The sequence below is a fragment of the Marmota monax genome, unplaced genomic scaffold (assembly GCF_021218885.2).
Source record: "Marmota monax isolate L192 unplaced genomic scaffold, Marmota_monax_Labrador192_F-V1.1 WCK01_AAM20220418_F8-fsc00253, whole genome shotgun sequence".
Classification (NCBI taxonomy): Eukaryota; Metazoa; Chordata; class Mammalia; order Rodentia; family Sciuridae; genus Marmota; species Marmota monax.
Genome location: NW_026695237.1, coordinates 2,278,298 through 2,294,765, shown reverse-complemented (window position 1 = coordinate 2,294,765; position 16,468 = coordinate 2,278,298). Strand labels below are relative to the sequence as shown.

General features: G+C 52.8%; 2 protein-coding genes across 4 annotated transcripts in view; both read right to left on the bottom strand.

Moving 5' to 3' along the window:
* Nucleotides 1-1,935: 1,935 nt before the first annotated feature.
* Castor1 (cytosolic arginine sensor for mTORC1 subunit 1) lies at nt 1,936-6,483 on the bottom strand. Of its 2 annotated transcripts, none has more exons than XM_046439517.2 (9): nt 6,248-6,483; nt 5,555-5,625; nt 4,202-4,389; nt 3,982-4,114; nt 3,614-3,737; nt 3,117-3,230; nt 2,870-2,952; nt 2,682-2,776; nt 1,936-2,528 (listed from the first exon to the last, which is right to left on the bottom strand). In XM_046439517.2, the coding sequence occupies exons 1-9, from the start codon at nt 6,358-6,360 to the stop codon at nt 2,460-2,462; spliced, it is 990 nt and encodes a 329-aa protein (XP_046295473.1). In that variant the 5' UTR covers nt 6,361-6,483; the 3' UTR covers nt 1,936-2,459. The 2 variants fall into 2 exon arrangements, with proteins under 2 accessions (XP_046295473.1, XP_046295471.1); XM_046439515.1 differs by lacking the exon at nt 6,248-6,483 and adding an exon at nt 5,938-6,241.
* A 2,350-nt stretch (nt 6,484-8,833) lies between these two features.
* Tbc1d10a (TBC1 domain family member 10A) overlaps nt 8,834-16,468 on the bottom strand; it is a 32,791-nt gene continuing 25,156 nt past the window's right edge. For both annotated transcript variants that reach the window (XM_046439478.2, XM_046439479.2), the window contains exons 4-9: nt 12,534-12,640; nt 11,624-11,738; nt 11,479-11,544; nt 10,792-10,981; nt 10,560-10,714; nt 8,834-9,680 (exon numbers count right to left, since the gene is read on the bottom strand). In XM_046439478.2, coding sequence (XP_046295434.1) covers nt 9,204-9,680; nt 10,560-10,714; nt 10,792-10,981; nt 11,479-11,544; nt 11,624-11,738; nt 12,534-12,640 — 1,110 coding nt within the window. In that variant the 3' untranslated portion in view covers nt 8,834-9,203. The remainder of the gene's footprint in view (nt 9,681-10,559; nt 10,715-10,791; nt 10,982-11,478; nt 11,545-11,623; nt 11,739-12,533; nt 12,641-16,468) is intronic.

Here is a 16,468-nt window from a genome sequence, read left to right as displayed (position 1 = left end):
GATGGGGGGTTCACAGGGCTGGGAAGTCAAGGATGTGGGCTATGACCCAGCAAGTATCCCCAATTCTGGTTATGAATGATCCAAGCTGAGCCCAATCCCAGGCCCAGGCTGACCACACTAGCTTCCTTTACCATAGGACACCCTGGGGGCCTGGGTAAGACAGGGAGGTGGCTGCATGATCCCTCACCTCAATATTGGAGAACTCAAGGCTCAGCCTGGTGTGAGGTCCAGGGTCACCTCCCTGAAAGGCATTCCCCTGTTCCTAGGGTACCTTGTGCCTGACCCCAGATGGGTCAGAATCTCAACATTCCCAGAGCAGATCTCTATCTGTGACTTGCTAGAGGCTGAGGTCCAGCCCTGTGACCCCCCAAGGACTCTACTACCCTCAGAACTAAAAACCCTCCTCATGGACACACTCAGATATATAGCAGAGACACAGGTGGATATGCTGACAACTAGGCCTGGGTCCATGTCAGACCAGCCTCTTGGGCCTTGCCAGTAGCCCTTACCCAGGTCAGTCTCCCAAACTAGTCAAGGCCATGTTGGGACCTAGTTAAAGGGACTTGTCAAGACCTTGATGTCCTTGGAGAGCCACAGTGAGAAACACCCAACCAGACAGTGACTCACAGGCAGATAGACAGATGGTCAGACCCCGACACTGGACTTTAGGCCAGGAACTCTGTAGGCACACAAGTAGCCCCAAGAATCTTGATTCTGAAGGCTCTGCCTCCAGTCCAGGACACCTCCCAAGCCAGTGTCTATACCAGCTCTCCAGAGGAAAGAAGCAAGACTTCACCATCCTACCCCTACCACAGAGAAACTTAAAAAAAAAAGAAAAGAAAAGAAATCCTCCCTTCCCAGGTTTCCTGAAGGAGCAGCTCCCCACATTTCCATGCATCGGGAGGCAGGGGATGAAAAACTGAGGCTTAGGGAAGGCTTAGGGAAGGGGCTGGCCAGGTCCCCACCACTCACTCACCGGGCCGGGACTGTGCTCTCGGCTAGCCTGATCTGCACCCTGAGTCCCAAGCCTTGGGGTTCCCAGAGGGAGGACGGGCATACTGCCAGAGGACTTGTCCCTGTTCTGGCTTTTCTGGGGAGCCACCACGACCTCCAAATACAGAGAAGTCACACCCTTCTTCCCTTCCTAACATGGGCGGGTCTAGGCTGAAGGCACCTGATAACCTCTTGGGTGCATTGGCGGGGGAGGGGGCCCAAGTGGACTACAGCAGAGTCCTGGCCTTGCAGAGTGGGAAGGCGGGCCCTACGGCAGGAAATCCAGGCCCAGATGTGCTCAGGTGTGCAGCCCTTGATGACCGAGCAGGCTCCAGGTGGCTCACTTGTTCCGTACTCCCAGCCTCAGCAGGGACCTCCCAGCATGCAGGGACCCTGCCTCCACTGCTCTAAAAAAGCCCTGGTGGCGAGAACTAACTGACCTCTCCACCAACAAGAGGGACCATCAGAACTCAGGTGAGGCCCAAAAGCAAGCAAGCCACAATCTGGAAGAAAGGGGCTTTGGGGCCCTCCTCTATGGGTTTCATACCAGCCCACTTGTACCCAGATGGTTTGGGGGATGCCCAGACAGAAGGATCCAGAAGTCTCTGCCCACGTTCAGACCCCCCTGATGGACATGAGGCCAGGAACTCTGTGGGAATAGAAGCAGCAAGGAATGAAAAAAGAGCCCAGACTTCCAAGGCAGACAGCCTTGGGTGGGAGTCAAGTGACCTTCGCTGAGTCCTATCACTTGTGAACTTCTCAAAGCTTCAGTTCCTCATCTGGAACGTGGTGATGTTTCACGTACTGCTCAGGGAACTATCATGAGCAGCAAGCGAGGTGAGGTGAGCCCAGTTCTCAACAGCTACACAGGGAGAGAACAAGGCCTGGGGACTGCCCTGGCTGAGAGTAAGCCCTAGATAAGCCCCATGGACCACAGCCCAGTCTAGTCAATATAAAGTCCTTTATTAACAGATGATTTTTTTAAAAAGAGAGAAAGAAGAGAGTGAAACAGAAGTAAAAAACACTTTTCTTGGAAGCCCCAGGAGGGGGAGGCACTGTCAAGATTTTGCCTAACTGGAGGCAATCCAGCCAGACATGGGACCCTGCCCAGTGGGGGCAGCTGGCCCTCAGGGGAGGTGAGGGAGATGGCTCAGGCCTCAGGCAGGGACTGTGCAAATGCCGAGACCACAACAGGGAATGATGGGTTGGGGGCTTAAGCCCCAGAGCACCATGTTCCCCGCATGGGTAGACACACGGTCGGGCTAGCACCTGCCCATTCCACCTGTGCGTACACACGTGTCCACGAGAGCCGGTGCCAGCACACAGCTTACATACAGAGAGTGGAATGAAGGTTCCCCCGCCAGGAACAGGGGAAATCATCCCAGAGCTTGAGGAAATAGCTTAGAGAAGTCTCTGGAAACCCAGAAGCCAGAAGATCTGGGATTCTGCACTGATCCCTACAGGCCTTAGGAGGCCAGGCTCTCTGGCCTTCGCTGGAGGACTGCGATGACACTGTTGATACCATCCTCAGGCACCTGGGGACAAATGATCAGGAAGGAGGGCCAGGACTGAATCCAATCAGGAATGTCCAGATGTTCTGCCTAGCCCAGCTGGGATTACCTTATGGCCCCTCCATTCTGGGCCTCAGTTTCCCTCTAGGATCCCCTGCCCCAACTCATGGTACTCACCAGGGCATGGTCAAAATTGAAAGTGCTGATGTAGTATGCAGAGATGTCAGCGGCAGCCAGGGGACCCGCAATCTGGGCCACAATCCCACATTCATCTAAGGGATAAGGAGGGACACACAAGGCTTACACTGGCCACTGTGGTTACACCATAGGCCTTCCCTACCCCCCAACACAGGGAGTGGCCTCACCAAAGCCTAGGGGCTGTCCACCAATGCGCACCATCCTCCACAGCTCGCCTGAGGAACTGGTCAGCAGGAGGTCACTGGGGAATCTGGGGAGGCATGTGGGTGATAGGCAAGGCACCCCCATCTGTCCCTATCCCACTGTGAGTCCCTAGGGCAGGTGTACATGCAGACCTCAAAAGTCTGGTGCCCTGCCTTCTCCCTCCCCAGGCTAGCATAGGGTCTGTTGCCCACCTAGAATCAGGAATCATACTTTTTTTGTGTCTCAGCATCCATGACGATAGAGATGTAGCCCTCAATGAGGGAGAAGGCGAAGAATTGGATGGAACTGGGCTCAGGACTGCCCAGGGCCACTTCCTTGGGGGCACTAGGGAGGGACAGCAGAGTCAGGGTTTCTGCCAAACACCCAGCCCACTCTATCTACTTACAGTCAATCTCTACTGGGAGGTGCTGGTGGGGATGGGGTAGGACAATAAGCCTTGTTCATGCTGAAGATGAAAGACCCCAGAAGTAGAGGATCTGACCAGGGAATGATTGGGAGTGGCTCTGCTGACCACAGGAGAAGGCTCTAACTTTGAGGTTAAGACCTTCCCTGAATATCAGTGAAGGGCACGTGGAAACCATGGGCTGCCAGGAACCCTGAGACACAGCAGAGGGAACAGGGTGCAGACGAAGCAGATAGGACAAAGGTGAGTCAGAGTGAAGGAAACAGTGGTGTGAGGACAAAGACCAAATGTACACACAACCCACCTGTGAGAGTAGAAGAGGACATCAATGAGGGTGGTGGCGATGGCTGGCAGTGTCTCAGGGTCCAGCGTGAGAACACAGAAGCGGTTCTGTGGACTCTGAATGGGATGCACTGTGGGGCTGGGCCCTGCTTGAGGTGGACAGGGCGCCAGATGAAAAGGCATTCATGGGCTGGGGCGACCCCTGGTGGTCAGTCTGGGAATAACCCCAGGCCGGCTTACCTCAAACTCCAGGAACCAGCCTGGGACCTCCCACTCCTCCTCCCAGCTCAAGAGGCAGTTAGTGTCTGCTGGTTTTCCCATGCCCCCAGACCCACCAGCATAAGGGAAGAGCCCCACTGGAATGTTTAGGTGTCAAGAGGCAGACCTCACCATGCTGGGCACGAGGAAAGCCGTTGCTGGAATCATCCCTGGCAACAGGCACAGGCTCCCCACCCACTTCACGGTAAATGTCAAACTCCTGGGCCAGAGTGTGGATCACCACAGACAGGTCCTGCTCCCGCACCTGGGCCATAGACATATGGCACATCACATGGGTCCCCCAGGCACCCATGCCCATGCTGCCTTGTGCCTATACCTATGGGAAACTTACCAGGATGAAGTCTGTCTGGTAAGTGGATAGCATCAGCACAGATACATGGTGCTCGGCCAGTGGCGTGATGACTGAGCGAGCAATTTTAGTGACCCCAGCAGCCTGCACTGCTGCACCACTGTGCGACGACACATTCATCACCAGCCAGGTGGCTTCAGCCACTTGCAGAAATTCCGATGGGGGCAGCTCTGTAGTAGGAGGCAAATGCCTAGTAAGGGCCTTCAGGGCTACCCTTTCTGAGACTTAATTTCCCTGTCTGTGCCTTGGAGGGTCAGCAATATATGGGCAGGTCTGGAGATGAGAGCTGTCTCCCCCTAGTGCTGCAGAGTAATACCCATAGGTATGCAGACTGAGAAGTGCTTTGGGTACTGTGTGTGTGTTGGTGAAGGCGGGGGGGGGGGGGTGTTGAACCTTCCCATTAAATATCTGAACTCCAGACTCAACTGGTTTCAAATCCCAGCTCTGCTAATTACTTGTTATGGGGCAAATGATCTGTTTCCTTATCTGTAAAATGGGATGAAAGTAATGTTTTGAGCATTAACAGAGGCTTTATATCACAAAGCACCACTGGGGGGCGCAAGTAGATTGGGTTAGCCTGTGGGTGGAAGGGCTTTTCCTCGTTTGCAGATCCAGACTTCCCTGAAATTAAGTAGCAACTTGGAACCCAAGGCCTGAAGTGGAGCAGCAAGGAGATAGGACAACCTCCAGTTGGTTAGTCTGATCCCGGCCTGTAAGGATGGGCTAACTCTTGCAGAAGTGGGGAGAGACAGCAGCTCCAGGGTCCAGGGAGGGACCAGGCTGGAGGCCAGTTCTGAACAAGGGCCAGGGCCCCGGTTGGCTGCTGTTCCCAGAGGCACAGCCAGGAGGCCCCCAGGACCCTGCCCTGGCTGCCTGCTCCTGCATTCCCTTCTCAACCCTCAGACTCCAGGAGTTCCTAAACCAGCAGGGGAGGAGCTGACGTGTACCCGGGATAAAAGTCCAACAGAAAACAATGCCCAGGGGTTAAAACAGCAGCAGGAACCTCCTTCCCCCACCCCACACATTCAAGTCCCGACCTGTAGCTAAGATACCTGCCCCCCTCCTTACTGGCCTAAGGCTACTAAGCGACCCCTCCCTGACAGTTTCACTTTTATGATACCCTCCTGGGACCCTGCTAGATCACTACCGTAACTATACCCATTTTACAAAAGAGGAAATATCTCAGGGAAAGTGATTTCATCAAGAGAGCCAGTGAGTGGTGGAGTAGAATTCGAACCCAGATCCATCTGCCTTTCAAGGCCCAAGTTCTTGGGATCTGGATCCCAGCATCCGTTAGGAATCCTGCATAGAGGGAAGCATGAGACTAGACCCCACCTTTAAAGCCCTCCTCGTCCACCATGAGCGTGTAATCCTCGGGGGTCTCCGTCAGGCTGAAGAATTTACACCTGGTCGGGAGCAGGGAGGATCTTCAGCCTGGAGTGGAGCACTCCCGGGGAGGGGGCGGTGGGGGTGGACTGAGCTCAATTCGTCCCAAAGGACCCCTGCCAGGCGCCTTCCTGCCCGGCCCTCATCCGCAGGCTCAATTTCCCCTGGGCAAAGGGGTGTGGGCCCCATCTCCCCAGGCAAGGGCTGTTGTCCACCTCCAAAACTCCCTCCCCGTAGCCTCCCGCCCCTCCATTACTCCAGGGAGGAGAGGCTCACACCCGAGACAACACCAGGGGCATCGGACCTTGGGCCCCCAGGCCGGCCCCTCTGACCTGATGGGAGGCGTCGGGAAGGAGCTCTCCGTAGTGGCCAGGTAAGAATGCCCCCACTTCACACCATTCGGAGTTAAGCATTGCCCACTCCAGGCTGTTTGCGCCTTGACTGGCCCTGGGATGCAGCCTCCGGGACCGGATAGGCGGCGGTCCCCGGGAGGGTAGGCCCAGGCCGGATGGCGGCCGGAGGGGGAGCGCCTGCCTTCCCGCTCCCGCCCGCCTCGCGACGATCCTAATCCTCCAACCCTGGCCGGGAGAAACAGTGAAGAGCCGCCCCCCCCCATCGGCGCCCCCGAACCCGGGAGCGCACCGGCTACGGCGGGGCAGGAAGAGCAGCTTGATGAGAGGGTGGGTGTAGAGCCAGAGACCCTGGCGGGCGAGGCTCAGCACCCGCACCCGGTGCTCTAGGATGTGCAGCTCCATCTCGGCTCGCGCGGCCCCAGCCCCGCCGCCAGCTAAACCGAGGCCGGAGGCGGGGCGGCAGGGGTGGCGCCCCGGACTTAAAGGAGCCGCTGTGCGGGACTATGTACGCCGCTCACAACACTGCAGACCCGCCCAACAGGGCACTCAGCTGGGCGCCCAGCTACTTGATGGTCACGCCCTTCAAGATGCGCGGCCTATGCAAGGTGGCCACGCCTTCCACACCAGTACTTCACCCAGCTTCTTCCAGCTCTCCGAGCCCCACCCCGGATGGCTCCACCCCTCTAGCCCTAGCTCCCGAATCACAGCTTGATCCCACCCGCTGCGTTCCCTGGGCCCCGCCTTGACCGCGCCCCCACTCCTGGGCTCCGCCCTTTCCGCCAGCTGGCGGCTGTTCAGGAGGCAAGGGTTTGATTCTGTCTTCTGGGGCCCACACGTGGGCATTGTGGTTGAGGGCTTTAAGACTAGGAGGGGCCTTGAGACAAACCGGAGCTTGACTGGGAGTAGAATGCTGCCCCAAAATTCCCTGAACGCGATGTAATTAACTCCCAAGAGTGTGATGGTGTGGGGCATTTCTGTCCTTCCTGTTTCTGGCTTCGTGTGAGGCAAAACCTTCAAAGCTGACTGAAGTTGTGGTGACAAAGGTCCCCCGTTCCCAAAGCAATCGCTGCCTAGGATTGGTATTGATAATTTCCCCTCTCCACTTTGCAAGTGGGCCACCAGGCCTTGGTGGCCCCATTTTTCTCACCCAGTTCCAGAGAAGACTCCCCACCAGGAGCTCAGAGGTAAGGCGAAACCTAGCCACCTCTGCCAGTCGGGTAGAGCACTGAAGATGCCCCAGCTTGAGGTCCCTCAATAAAAATGATACCCAGAAGTGCCTGGGCTAGGGATGACCAGGGCTCTGCAGGGACAGACCCATGCAATTAAGGCTCACAGGATACTTAGACCTCAGGCCTGGGCTTTGAGCTCTGCAGAGGCCTTCCCGGAGCCTGTAGGCATTAGCAGAACCCAGTTGGCCTAAGCACATCTTAATTTGCTTCAGGCCCAAGGACGCCCCCAGAACTGGCTGGCACCCCAGATTCTTATCAGACCTCTGCAAGGTCTAAGACAACCTCAAGGCTGAGCAGGCATCAGCAAGCTCAGGTGGCTTCATAGTAGAGCTGAGCATGCTCCAAGGGGCTTTTTTTTTTTTGGCTCAAGCATCCTCTGGCCTCAAACAGAGGGTTTGAACCAAGTGGGTTAAAGTAATAGTGAGCAGGCTTTCTACCTGTTCTGGAACCTCCACCATAAGCACCTAGGGATCACGCTAAACCTGTTCCCTGCATTATTGGATTTGCAGGTATTCCAGGAAACTCTGTGCAACCATGATATCCTTGCCTGTCCCCTGGAGAACTGGAGGAAGGAGGAGTGTTTCTCAGACTGAGCCCATCTCACCCAGGGCAGGTGAAGATAGGGTGGGAAAACACAGGGTAATGGGCAGGGGGAGGAAGTGGGTGGTCTCCCTTGAGCCTCCACTGGTAGTTCACCTCCCTAGGCTTCAGTATCCCCAGCTGTACCAGAAAAAGATGTCCCATACACAACCAAGGCCTAAAAGCTCACAGGGAGGCTCTGCTCCTCTCTCCACCCTCCCCACCCACTATGGCCTGGCCCAGCCTGGTCTCCTGCCAGGAACAGCTCCTATTGTTTGACTGGAAAAGCTGCTTCCTCAGCAGAAGGGGCCGAGGCGGAGGGGGGCCTTTCCCAGGGACACCCTGTCCTCAGCCTTGCCAGTCATCAGTTGTGACCAAATGCCTGCCTGGCCTCTCAGTAGCAGTAGGATCACTAGAAAACTGGTCAGGAGAGGGAGATGAGTGAAGGGATCTAGGTGCCAGTGTGGCTCTTCATGTCGGAAGGCAAGGCTCCTTTCCCACTCGGCTCCAGTTCCCTACCTCTCAGGCACACCACACAACCAAGCCTGCCTGCCACAAGGTAAGTGCTCAGTAAACATAAGGCAGCATTTTATCAAGGACCCAGACTTCTCCCCTCACCTATCTGCCTCTTGACAGAGGCCTGGGCTGAGCATGAGGACATTCATGGTTCCTCACCCCTGGTGCCAGCTTCCAATCTCCAATGAGCACTCAGAAGCTAATCAGGACCTGAAGTGGCATCTGGCTAGGCCTTGGAGGGGAAAGAGCTTGAAGCCACCTCTGCAGGAAGCCCTTACCCTTCAATGATTATTAATAGGGACCTAAGTCCAGGAAATCATAACCCTGCTCTGATCCAGTGGTGGGCTCCAAGCCCTGGTGTCCCTCATCCATGGCAGAGGAAAGGGATGGGGTCAGGGAAGATGGGGCCAATAAGAGGGGCTGGTCCTGGACTTGGCAATTCCTCTGCCAAAGGTACTTCTCAAAGAAGATAGTTTGGGGTTAAGAGATGTGGAGAAGAGATGCTAAGCACCAGGGTGTCACCCCTTCCCAGTCCCTAGCTACACACCAACTCTCTACACAAGCCTGTTTATTTCTGTACAAAACCACATTTCTATTTTACACAAAGGGCACCCCACCCTCTCTCCTCATGCCAGCACCCTAATCCTGGGAGCATCCAGGAAGGGTGCTGAATGAGGCCCCACCCACTTGGCCCTGGCTTCTGTCTGCCCTGGCTTCTGTCTGCCCTGACTGGGCCAGCCCGAGCTCCACTCTAGAGAAAATAAATAAGGAGGCTCAGGCAGAATCTGTGCTAGTCCAGCCAGACTCTCCCAGCCCAGTGGCCAAGCAGTGGGGCCCTTGGGTGAGCAGGACCTGGAGCATCAGTCTTCAAACCATGTAGGTGTGTGGAGACCCCCACCCTGGAGGCCTGAGCTGCCGGGGTTACAAGTAGGTATCTTCACTCTCCTGGGATGTCAGGCTCTCCTGGGAGCAGTGGTGGGCTAAGTCCTGGGGTGCTGAGTCCTGGGGGGCTGGGTCCTGAGAAGCCAGGTCCTTTGAGGGCACATCCTGTGAGAGACATGCATCTCCTGCAGCCGTCACTACCGCGGCTTGGTTGGGGGACAGGGACTTGTCCAGTTGCCCACTTGCTTTTGTCTGCTTCCGCTGCTCCTTCTGGACCTGCTTGGGAGGCTTGGGCTTGGCTTTGGGACCAGGGAGGGGTGCATCTGGGGGTAGGCGGATGGACGGTGAAGGTTGCAGGGCAGGCCGGGGGCCGGGCTCTGCATCTAGGATGGCCTTGGCACCATGCAGCCTGGGTGGGGAGCGACACTGCAGCTCACCCCGTGTCTCCTGCCAGCGCCGCAGCTGGATGAGATGCTCACGCTCAATCTGGCGCTCTGTCACAGGCAACTCTACCACCTGCAGGGGCAGTGAGGGGCAGGTAAGCACCAAGAAGAAGGACCATCACCAGTTGTTTCAGCCTGGACCCCTGCTCTCCCTTCAGCGTCTCCCAGCTCTCACTGATAACAGCTGAACCCAGCAAAGATGAGAATCTGGTCCCAAGCTGTGGTCACAAGTCCCAGAGCTGAGTGCCAGGGACATGAAACCCACTGCCTCTGAGGAAAAAGCTGCTCACAACACACAAGTCAATTTGCCTTTCTTACTGGGCAAGAGAAATAAGGCTCAGGACAACACCCATTCTTGGCCCACATGCCCTGCCCCCCAACTGCCTAGGGCACCCTGGCCTCCTGGGCTAATTCCAGCTGTGCCACTTTTTGGTTGGTGACTGGGGGAGTCACTTTATGATCCTGCCTCTGTGAGCCTCCATTTCCTCATACGTAAAATAGGGATAATGGCACAGTCTTCAGCAGCTGTTGGTAAAGCAAGTACAAAAATGGGCTGTTGCTTTCTATTTCTTCCCCACGCAATGGCATCAGCCCTATCCCCTGGCCTCCAGCCATAGAAGCTGGCCACTCATGTATCACTTCATTGTAGCCTGAGAGAGTAGTATCCACAAAGAAAAAAAAAAAAGGAAAATAAAGCCCAGGCCATGAATGTGGGACCAGGAAAGAAGAGGTTACAAGTTGCAGCTCCTCTTCATTCCCCGGTAACTTGTATAAGGAAGGTCCTACAAACCAAGGCCTCTCTGTGCCCCACCCAGACAGGAAGGTGAGGTCCATCAGCCCTGTTCAGGGCTGCTTAGCAGTGGGCCCAGCATGGGTAGCCCATCCTTGTGAGCAGAACCCTACCAAATCCTCTTCCCTCCCAGTCGCCACAAGGGGCAGGTGTGGGCCGAACCTCCTGAACCAGGAAGGCTTCCTGCATGATCTTGGGACTGAGGCTCCGCAGTTGCTCGATGGTCTCGTACTGGCCCTGGCAGGCTTTGAGCTTCTCTGGGGAGCCCAGTGCGTGCTTCAGTAGCACCAACCCCACCCGGAAGATGATCTTGACTCCTGCATGGGAAGCAGATGGTGAGTGCAAGGAGGCCTCTACCAGGACTCTGAAATTCCCCCCAGGCCAGCCTGGTTACCCTCACAGAAGAACATGTCCCAGACACGCAGCACAGAGCTCCAGGGCAGGGTGCGGGCAAAGGCGCACATGAACCACTCTGTCATGTAGAGCAGCGGGTCAATCTTCTGACGGCTGAGGTGCTTGTGGGCCACAGGTGACACCTTCTGCAGCAATGAGAAGAGGATCTCGCCGTCCAGCTGGATCGCCTCCTGGGGGGACATCAAGGCCATGGGGCCATGACCAAAGCCGCAGTGAGCAAACTAGACAGCTGGTCCCCCTCATGGAACTTATAGTGAAAAGGGACTAGGAGAGGGGATAACAGTGCTGAGTGCCCTGAACATGGCAGGAACAGGAATGCTACACAAGTACCTGACAGAGGGTTCTCCCTACTCAGGCCAAGGAAAGCTCCACACAAGCTGAAAGCTGAGAAAGGAGGAGTTTTGAGAGGAATGGAGCTTCAGGTAGAGGTTTACTCCTACACCACAGCAGAGGCAGGAAGAACTTTGTGCTCTGGAGGAATTTCAGTCCTGCCAAATGGCCCAAGTGGTTGGAGGGAGAGATGTAGGCAAGTGTAGCACCTATGACACCAGGGTCTGGGAGACCAGACTCTAGGACTTCAGCCTGGAATGACTGTAGAAAGAAGAGCCTAGAGGGACCACAGAAGGCATCCAGCTGGGGTCAGGTCCCAGGCCAGCAAAGTACTCACCAATTTCTCACTGTAGTAGCCAGGCAGATACTTCTCACAGATCTGTACCAGACACCAGAAGGCTTGCTATGGGCGAGAAAAACATCAGGCCTTGCTACTGGGGTTGGTCCCTTTGCCCACCCATGTGTCCAGGGCCTGATGGTACCTCAGCAGGCATGTGCATGAGTAGAACAGCAGCAATAGGCGCCTGGGCTTGGCAGTAGCCCTCCTCAGGTCGGTACAGCGTGTAGGCCTTTAGCACACGGAACAGGTCCTGCTGGCTGTGGAGAAGTCAGGCAGGACAGCCATGACAGATTGATTCTACCATCCACTGCCCCACCTGTAACCACTGGACTGGACCTCCTTCAGAATTTGCACTTTCCTGGAAAGGGGCGGTGACCTACTTGTGGTCACCAAGGGGCTGGCCTCCCACTGTAGCATATGGATTCTCACCTGACTAAGAAGGAAAGTGGGAAGAGATTCCCCCATGACAGGTGAGGAAAGGGGAAGGACTGTGACAGGTTGCCAGAGAGGTACAGGGTAAGGTATCAGGCTGGAGGCTGGAGTCCATCACTAGCAGCTCCACTGGCAGCTTTGTCCCAATCAGTCCCTTCCTGCATACCCTCTTTCTACCCAATCCTCACTATCCCTTTTTTACAACAAAAACCTGTTTGCAGAAGGCCAGAGTGGGCAAGCTCTAGCAGTCTGGGGAATAAATGATGAAAGCTGCCCAGAGGAGATGCTAAGAACTCTATCAAACATAAATCAAAGAAGGGAAATACTGGGCTGGGGATGTGGCTCAAGCGGTAGTGCGCTCGCCTGGCATGAGCGGGGCGCTGAGTTTGATCCTCAGCACCACATAAATATAAAATAAAGATGTTGTGTCTATCGAAAACTCAAAAAAAAATATTAAAAAAATCCTCTCTCTAAAAAAAGAAGGGAAATACTGACAGAATTTGGGATACTGGGATACCTGGCTTCTGGGCCCCCAAGGATACTTCCAATCTCATTGCACCCACTCTGCCCATTGAGGGACAGGCCCTAGAGCCCCTCTTCCAGCCTATAGTCCTGCTCACCCATGACCTCCACGGGACACAAACATCTCATGGAAAGGGAACTGTCTGTGCAGGTCACGCTCAATCACATCAAGCCATTTAGGGTCCCCAGGAGACATGTCCAGCTCCTAGAAACAAAGGCAAAGGCACATATAAGGGGCTAGGGAGAGTGGAGGGGAGCATTCCTGGCAGAATTGGCTGGTCCCAGGAATAATATTTAATGCTCCTTTTTTTGAATTGCATGTCAGTTATAAGGATGAGTATTATTTGTCAAAGCTCACTGAACAGCACACTCAAGATCTGTACATTTTTCCCTATATAAAGTTATGCTTCAATATTTAGAAAAGAAAGAAAAATAAATATGAAGGAAACTAAAAGGGCTGAGCAGGGAAGCTGAGCCAAGTACAAGCTGCAGCATCAGGGAAGGTGCTGGGAAGGAAAGGAGGTTTCAGCAAATATCCTAAGAAGGCACCACCAGGTGACCTCATACAAGTCCCTCTCCCTTTCATGCCCTTAATAGGGGTGTCCAGTATTAAACTAAAGAATTTAGGATGCCTGAAACTTGACCATAGAGTAAGGACTGAAAGGAAAGGTGAAAGAGTCCAGAAGGCTGAGGGAGAGGAAGGGGTTTGGGTTTCCACAGTGAAGGAAGGTGTGTTATCCTCTGGAGCCCCACGAACACTCAAGACAGGGCCTGTGTGTGTGCTGTGTATTCCTAGCAAAATTCAGTTTTTCTTTTTTTTTCAGAAGGGGAGAAGATCCCCACAAATTCTCCTGGTGGTTCCCATGAGGTATAGGGACCTAAAAACCCCTAAAATTAGTTCCTAGAATGTGTTCATCTGGTACCTCAGCAGCCCAAGGTACCTACCTAACCACACTCAGGCTGATGAAAAGGTAAAAGAGATAGCTGCAATCACTCTTGGGAGAAGGGGTGTGCTGGGAATCAAAGCCAGGCAGGGGCCACCCACAGAGAAGCCAGAATTTCCATCAATGGGCCTGGGACCTTCTTGAGCCTGCACAGTGCTGGTACCATCATGAGGTGAAACCGGAGAAGAAAAACAGGTAAAAAAAGAACAGGAAAGTCCTCCTTGTCCAAGAAAGACACAAGAAATAGCAAGTGCAGGAAAAAATGGAGTAGCCAAGTCCTATAGAATCTGTCCTGACTGTTGAGACGGAACCAGCTATCTACAGCACTGTTAACTGGAGGACCCAGTAATACCACAGCCCCCTCCCTAGACTCCTGCCATGGCTCATGCATGTGAGGCATTGGAGAGAGCTTCCCATTCCTGTCTGCTTCCTTTGGGTCATTTAAAGGAAAAGTCCTTCCTAGCAAACCAAAAATCTGCTAGCAAACCAATCTCTGTGCTCCCAAGTCTACTTCAGGGACCCACTGCTCAGATTCAGAGCATCAAGAAGGCCTTTTCTCGGGGTTGGGGTTGTGGCTCAGTGGTAGAGTGCTTGCCTGGCATGTATGAGGCATTGGGTTTGATCCTCAGCACCACACAAAAATAAATAAAGGTTGTGTCCATCTACAACTAAAAAATATTTTTTTTTTTAAAAAAGGTCTTTTCTCGACTTAAAATCAGCATACTACAGTAATGCATCCATGTCAATTTTTTTATTTGAATTCATTTTATTCTTTTTTATGGGCAGTTTACGCTCCATTTTCTCTTCCTCTCTGCACCAGTTAGCTATTACAACAATAATGCTGCATTAACAAGCCATCCCAAGATCATCAGTTTAAAACAACAATCATTTCTTCTTATTCACAAACCTGAGTTTGGTCAAACTAAAAGCATTTTATAGCTGTAGGCTACACTCAACAGGTGTTGGCACCAAGCTGCAAGTCAGTCCAGTCTCGTCTGCATGTCTTCCATGTTTCTGATACCTGTGGGTCCTCACGGGCATGTTATGCTCATGGTGATAGCAGAAGTGCAGAAGAGCAAGTCAGATTGCACGAGCACATTTCAAATCTCTGTTCATTTCTTGTCTGCCAGTATTGCATTGGATAACTAAAGTCAAACATTCAAACCCAGCATCAAAGTAGCAGAGTCTCCTATATTTCATCCACAAAGGTATGAAAACAAAGCATATATGTGGCAATTATCTAATTGGCTATATTCTCCATAACCAAATCTTCTCCAAATAGTTGGCATCTACTAATTGATAAGTTCAATATTCATTTATAAAATAAGAATAGTAGTAATAATGTTTGCCTCACAGGATTACTTAGGATTGCTTAAAATGAGATGTCATGTCAATTTTTATATCAGCTCAATTCATAATAGCTAAACAATGGAACCAAATTAGGTGTACTTCAATAGATGAATGGATAAAGAAAATGTGGTATATATATATATATATATATATATTTTTTTTTCAATAGAATATTACTCAGCTTTAAAGAAGAATGAAATTATGGCATTTGCCAGTAAATGGATCGAGTTGGAGAATATCATGCTAAGTGAAATAAGCCAATCCCCAAAAGCCAAAGGCTGAATGTTTTCTCTAATATACAGATGCTAATTCACAATAAGGTGGGGCGGGGTGCACCAGAGAAGAATAGCATTACCTTAGATTAGGTAGAGGGAAGTGAAGGGAGGGGAGAGGATATGGGGATAGGAAAGATAGTAGAACGAAACAGACATTATTACTTTATGTATATATGTGACTGCATAACCAATATGATTCTATAATATGTACACTCAGAAAAATGAAAAATTATATCTCATCTATGTATGATATATCAAAGTGCATAAATGCATTTTACTTCTCATGTATAACTAATTAAAACAAATTAAAAATCACCTCAAAAAAAAAAAAAGGACTTTTCTCAGCAAATCAACTTCCTTGCACAAGCAACCTTGAAAATGTCACAGCGGGTAGCCAGTTCCTCTTTGGACATACCACTCTACATATATGTACAGAACTCTGCTCTACTACACCCACTGAGGACCTGCTGAACTGTGCAACCAGGATGCTGGCCAAGTCCCCATGTTCTTGGTTCTCGGGCCTGTGCTCTGGCAGCCAGACATAGCTATGGACTTGGGGCAGGGCTCTCATCCCTGAGTTCCCCACCCTGCCCAGAAAGTAGCCCCTTGCAATGGAGATGTAGCCACTGGGAAGAAGACTCTGGAGTTGAAAGGCCACTCCAGTGTGGCCTGGTATTGGTGCTCTATGGGAATAGCCAATTTCCTTGATTCACAGTTTCCCCCAGCAGATGTCCCACCAGTACCTCTTTCCCTGGGGCCAAGTGCTGCCAGTTAATAGCTCTCAGCCTTTTCAGGGCAACAACAGAAACTCTGCCCTGCTGTGCTCCTATCCTCCTTTTTCAGAGAGCAGGTCTAGCCAGACAGGAGTGTTCACCGAAGCATGAAGGATGTCAACAAAGAACTAGTGGCTGACAGTTCTGTCTCACTGCCTGTCATTAGTCCCAGTGGCCTGGGAGAAACCCTGATGCCTGGGATGAGGTCTGGCAGGTAAGCTGGGGCAATTCTGGGGAAGCCAACTGCCTCCTCCCAGTTCCCCAGGGGAGTAGGTTGGAGGAACTGCCCAGGTCAGTGAATGGAGGGGTAGTGTACTCTGGCCAGTCACTGAGTTGGGAGCAGCAAGAGAGGGGTAGGGCAGAGGGAGGCATGGATACAGTGGGCACCGTCTTTGGCCACAGAGTCGCCTCTCACTCCTGAAGGGAGTTTAGCATTGCTACCTTCAGGAATGATGACCCCTTCAGGCAGCATGTCTGGTTTGGTTTGGAGGTAGGAGGAAGAGAGGAGGATGAAAGGCCAGGCAGTGTCAAGGGTCTTGTGGTCCTGCTAGGCAAGCCCCATAGAGGCCAAGAGCACAGGCCCCAAACAGGGAAATGCTCTGATTATCCCTCCTGATGACTAAGAACTGGGAGGTAGCACAATAAGTGCCCCAAAACAAACCTGAGTAGTTGTGAAGACAAAGAGCTGGAG

Excerpts from the sequence above, each read along its gene's own strand:
- Castor1 (XM_046439515.1), bottom strand. The coding sequence starts at position 6,221 with ATGGGGGGGGGCGGCTCTTCACTGTTTCTCCCGGCCAGGGTTGGAGGA. Across the intron at positions 5,626-5,937 it reads TTCCCGACGCCTCCCATCAG|GTGTAAATTCTTCAGCCTGA; the intron begins GTCAGAGGGGCC and ends GCTCCCGACCAG. Across the intron at positions 4,115-4,201 it reads ACCAGACAGACTTCATCCTG|GTGCGGGAGCAGGACCTGTC; the intron begins GTAAGTTTCCCA and ends TCTATGGCCCAG.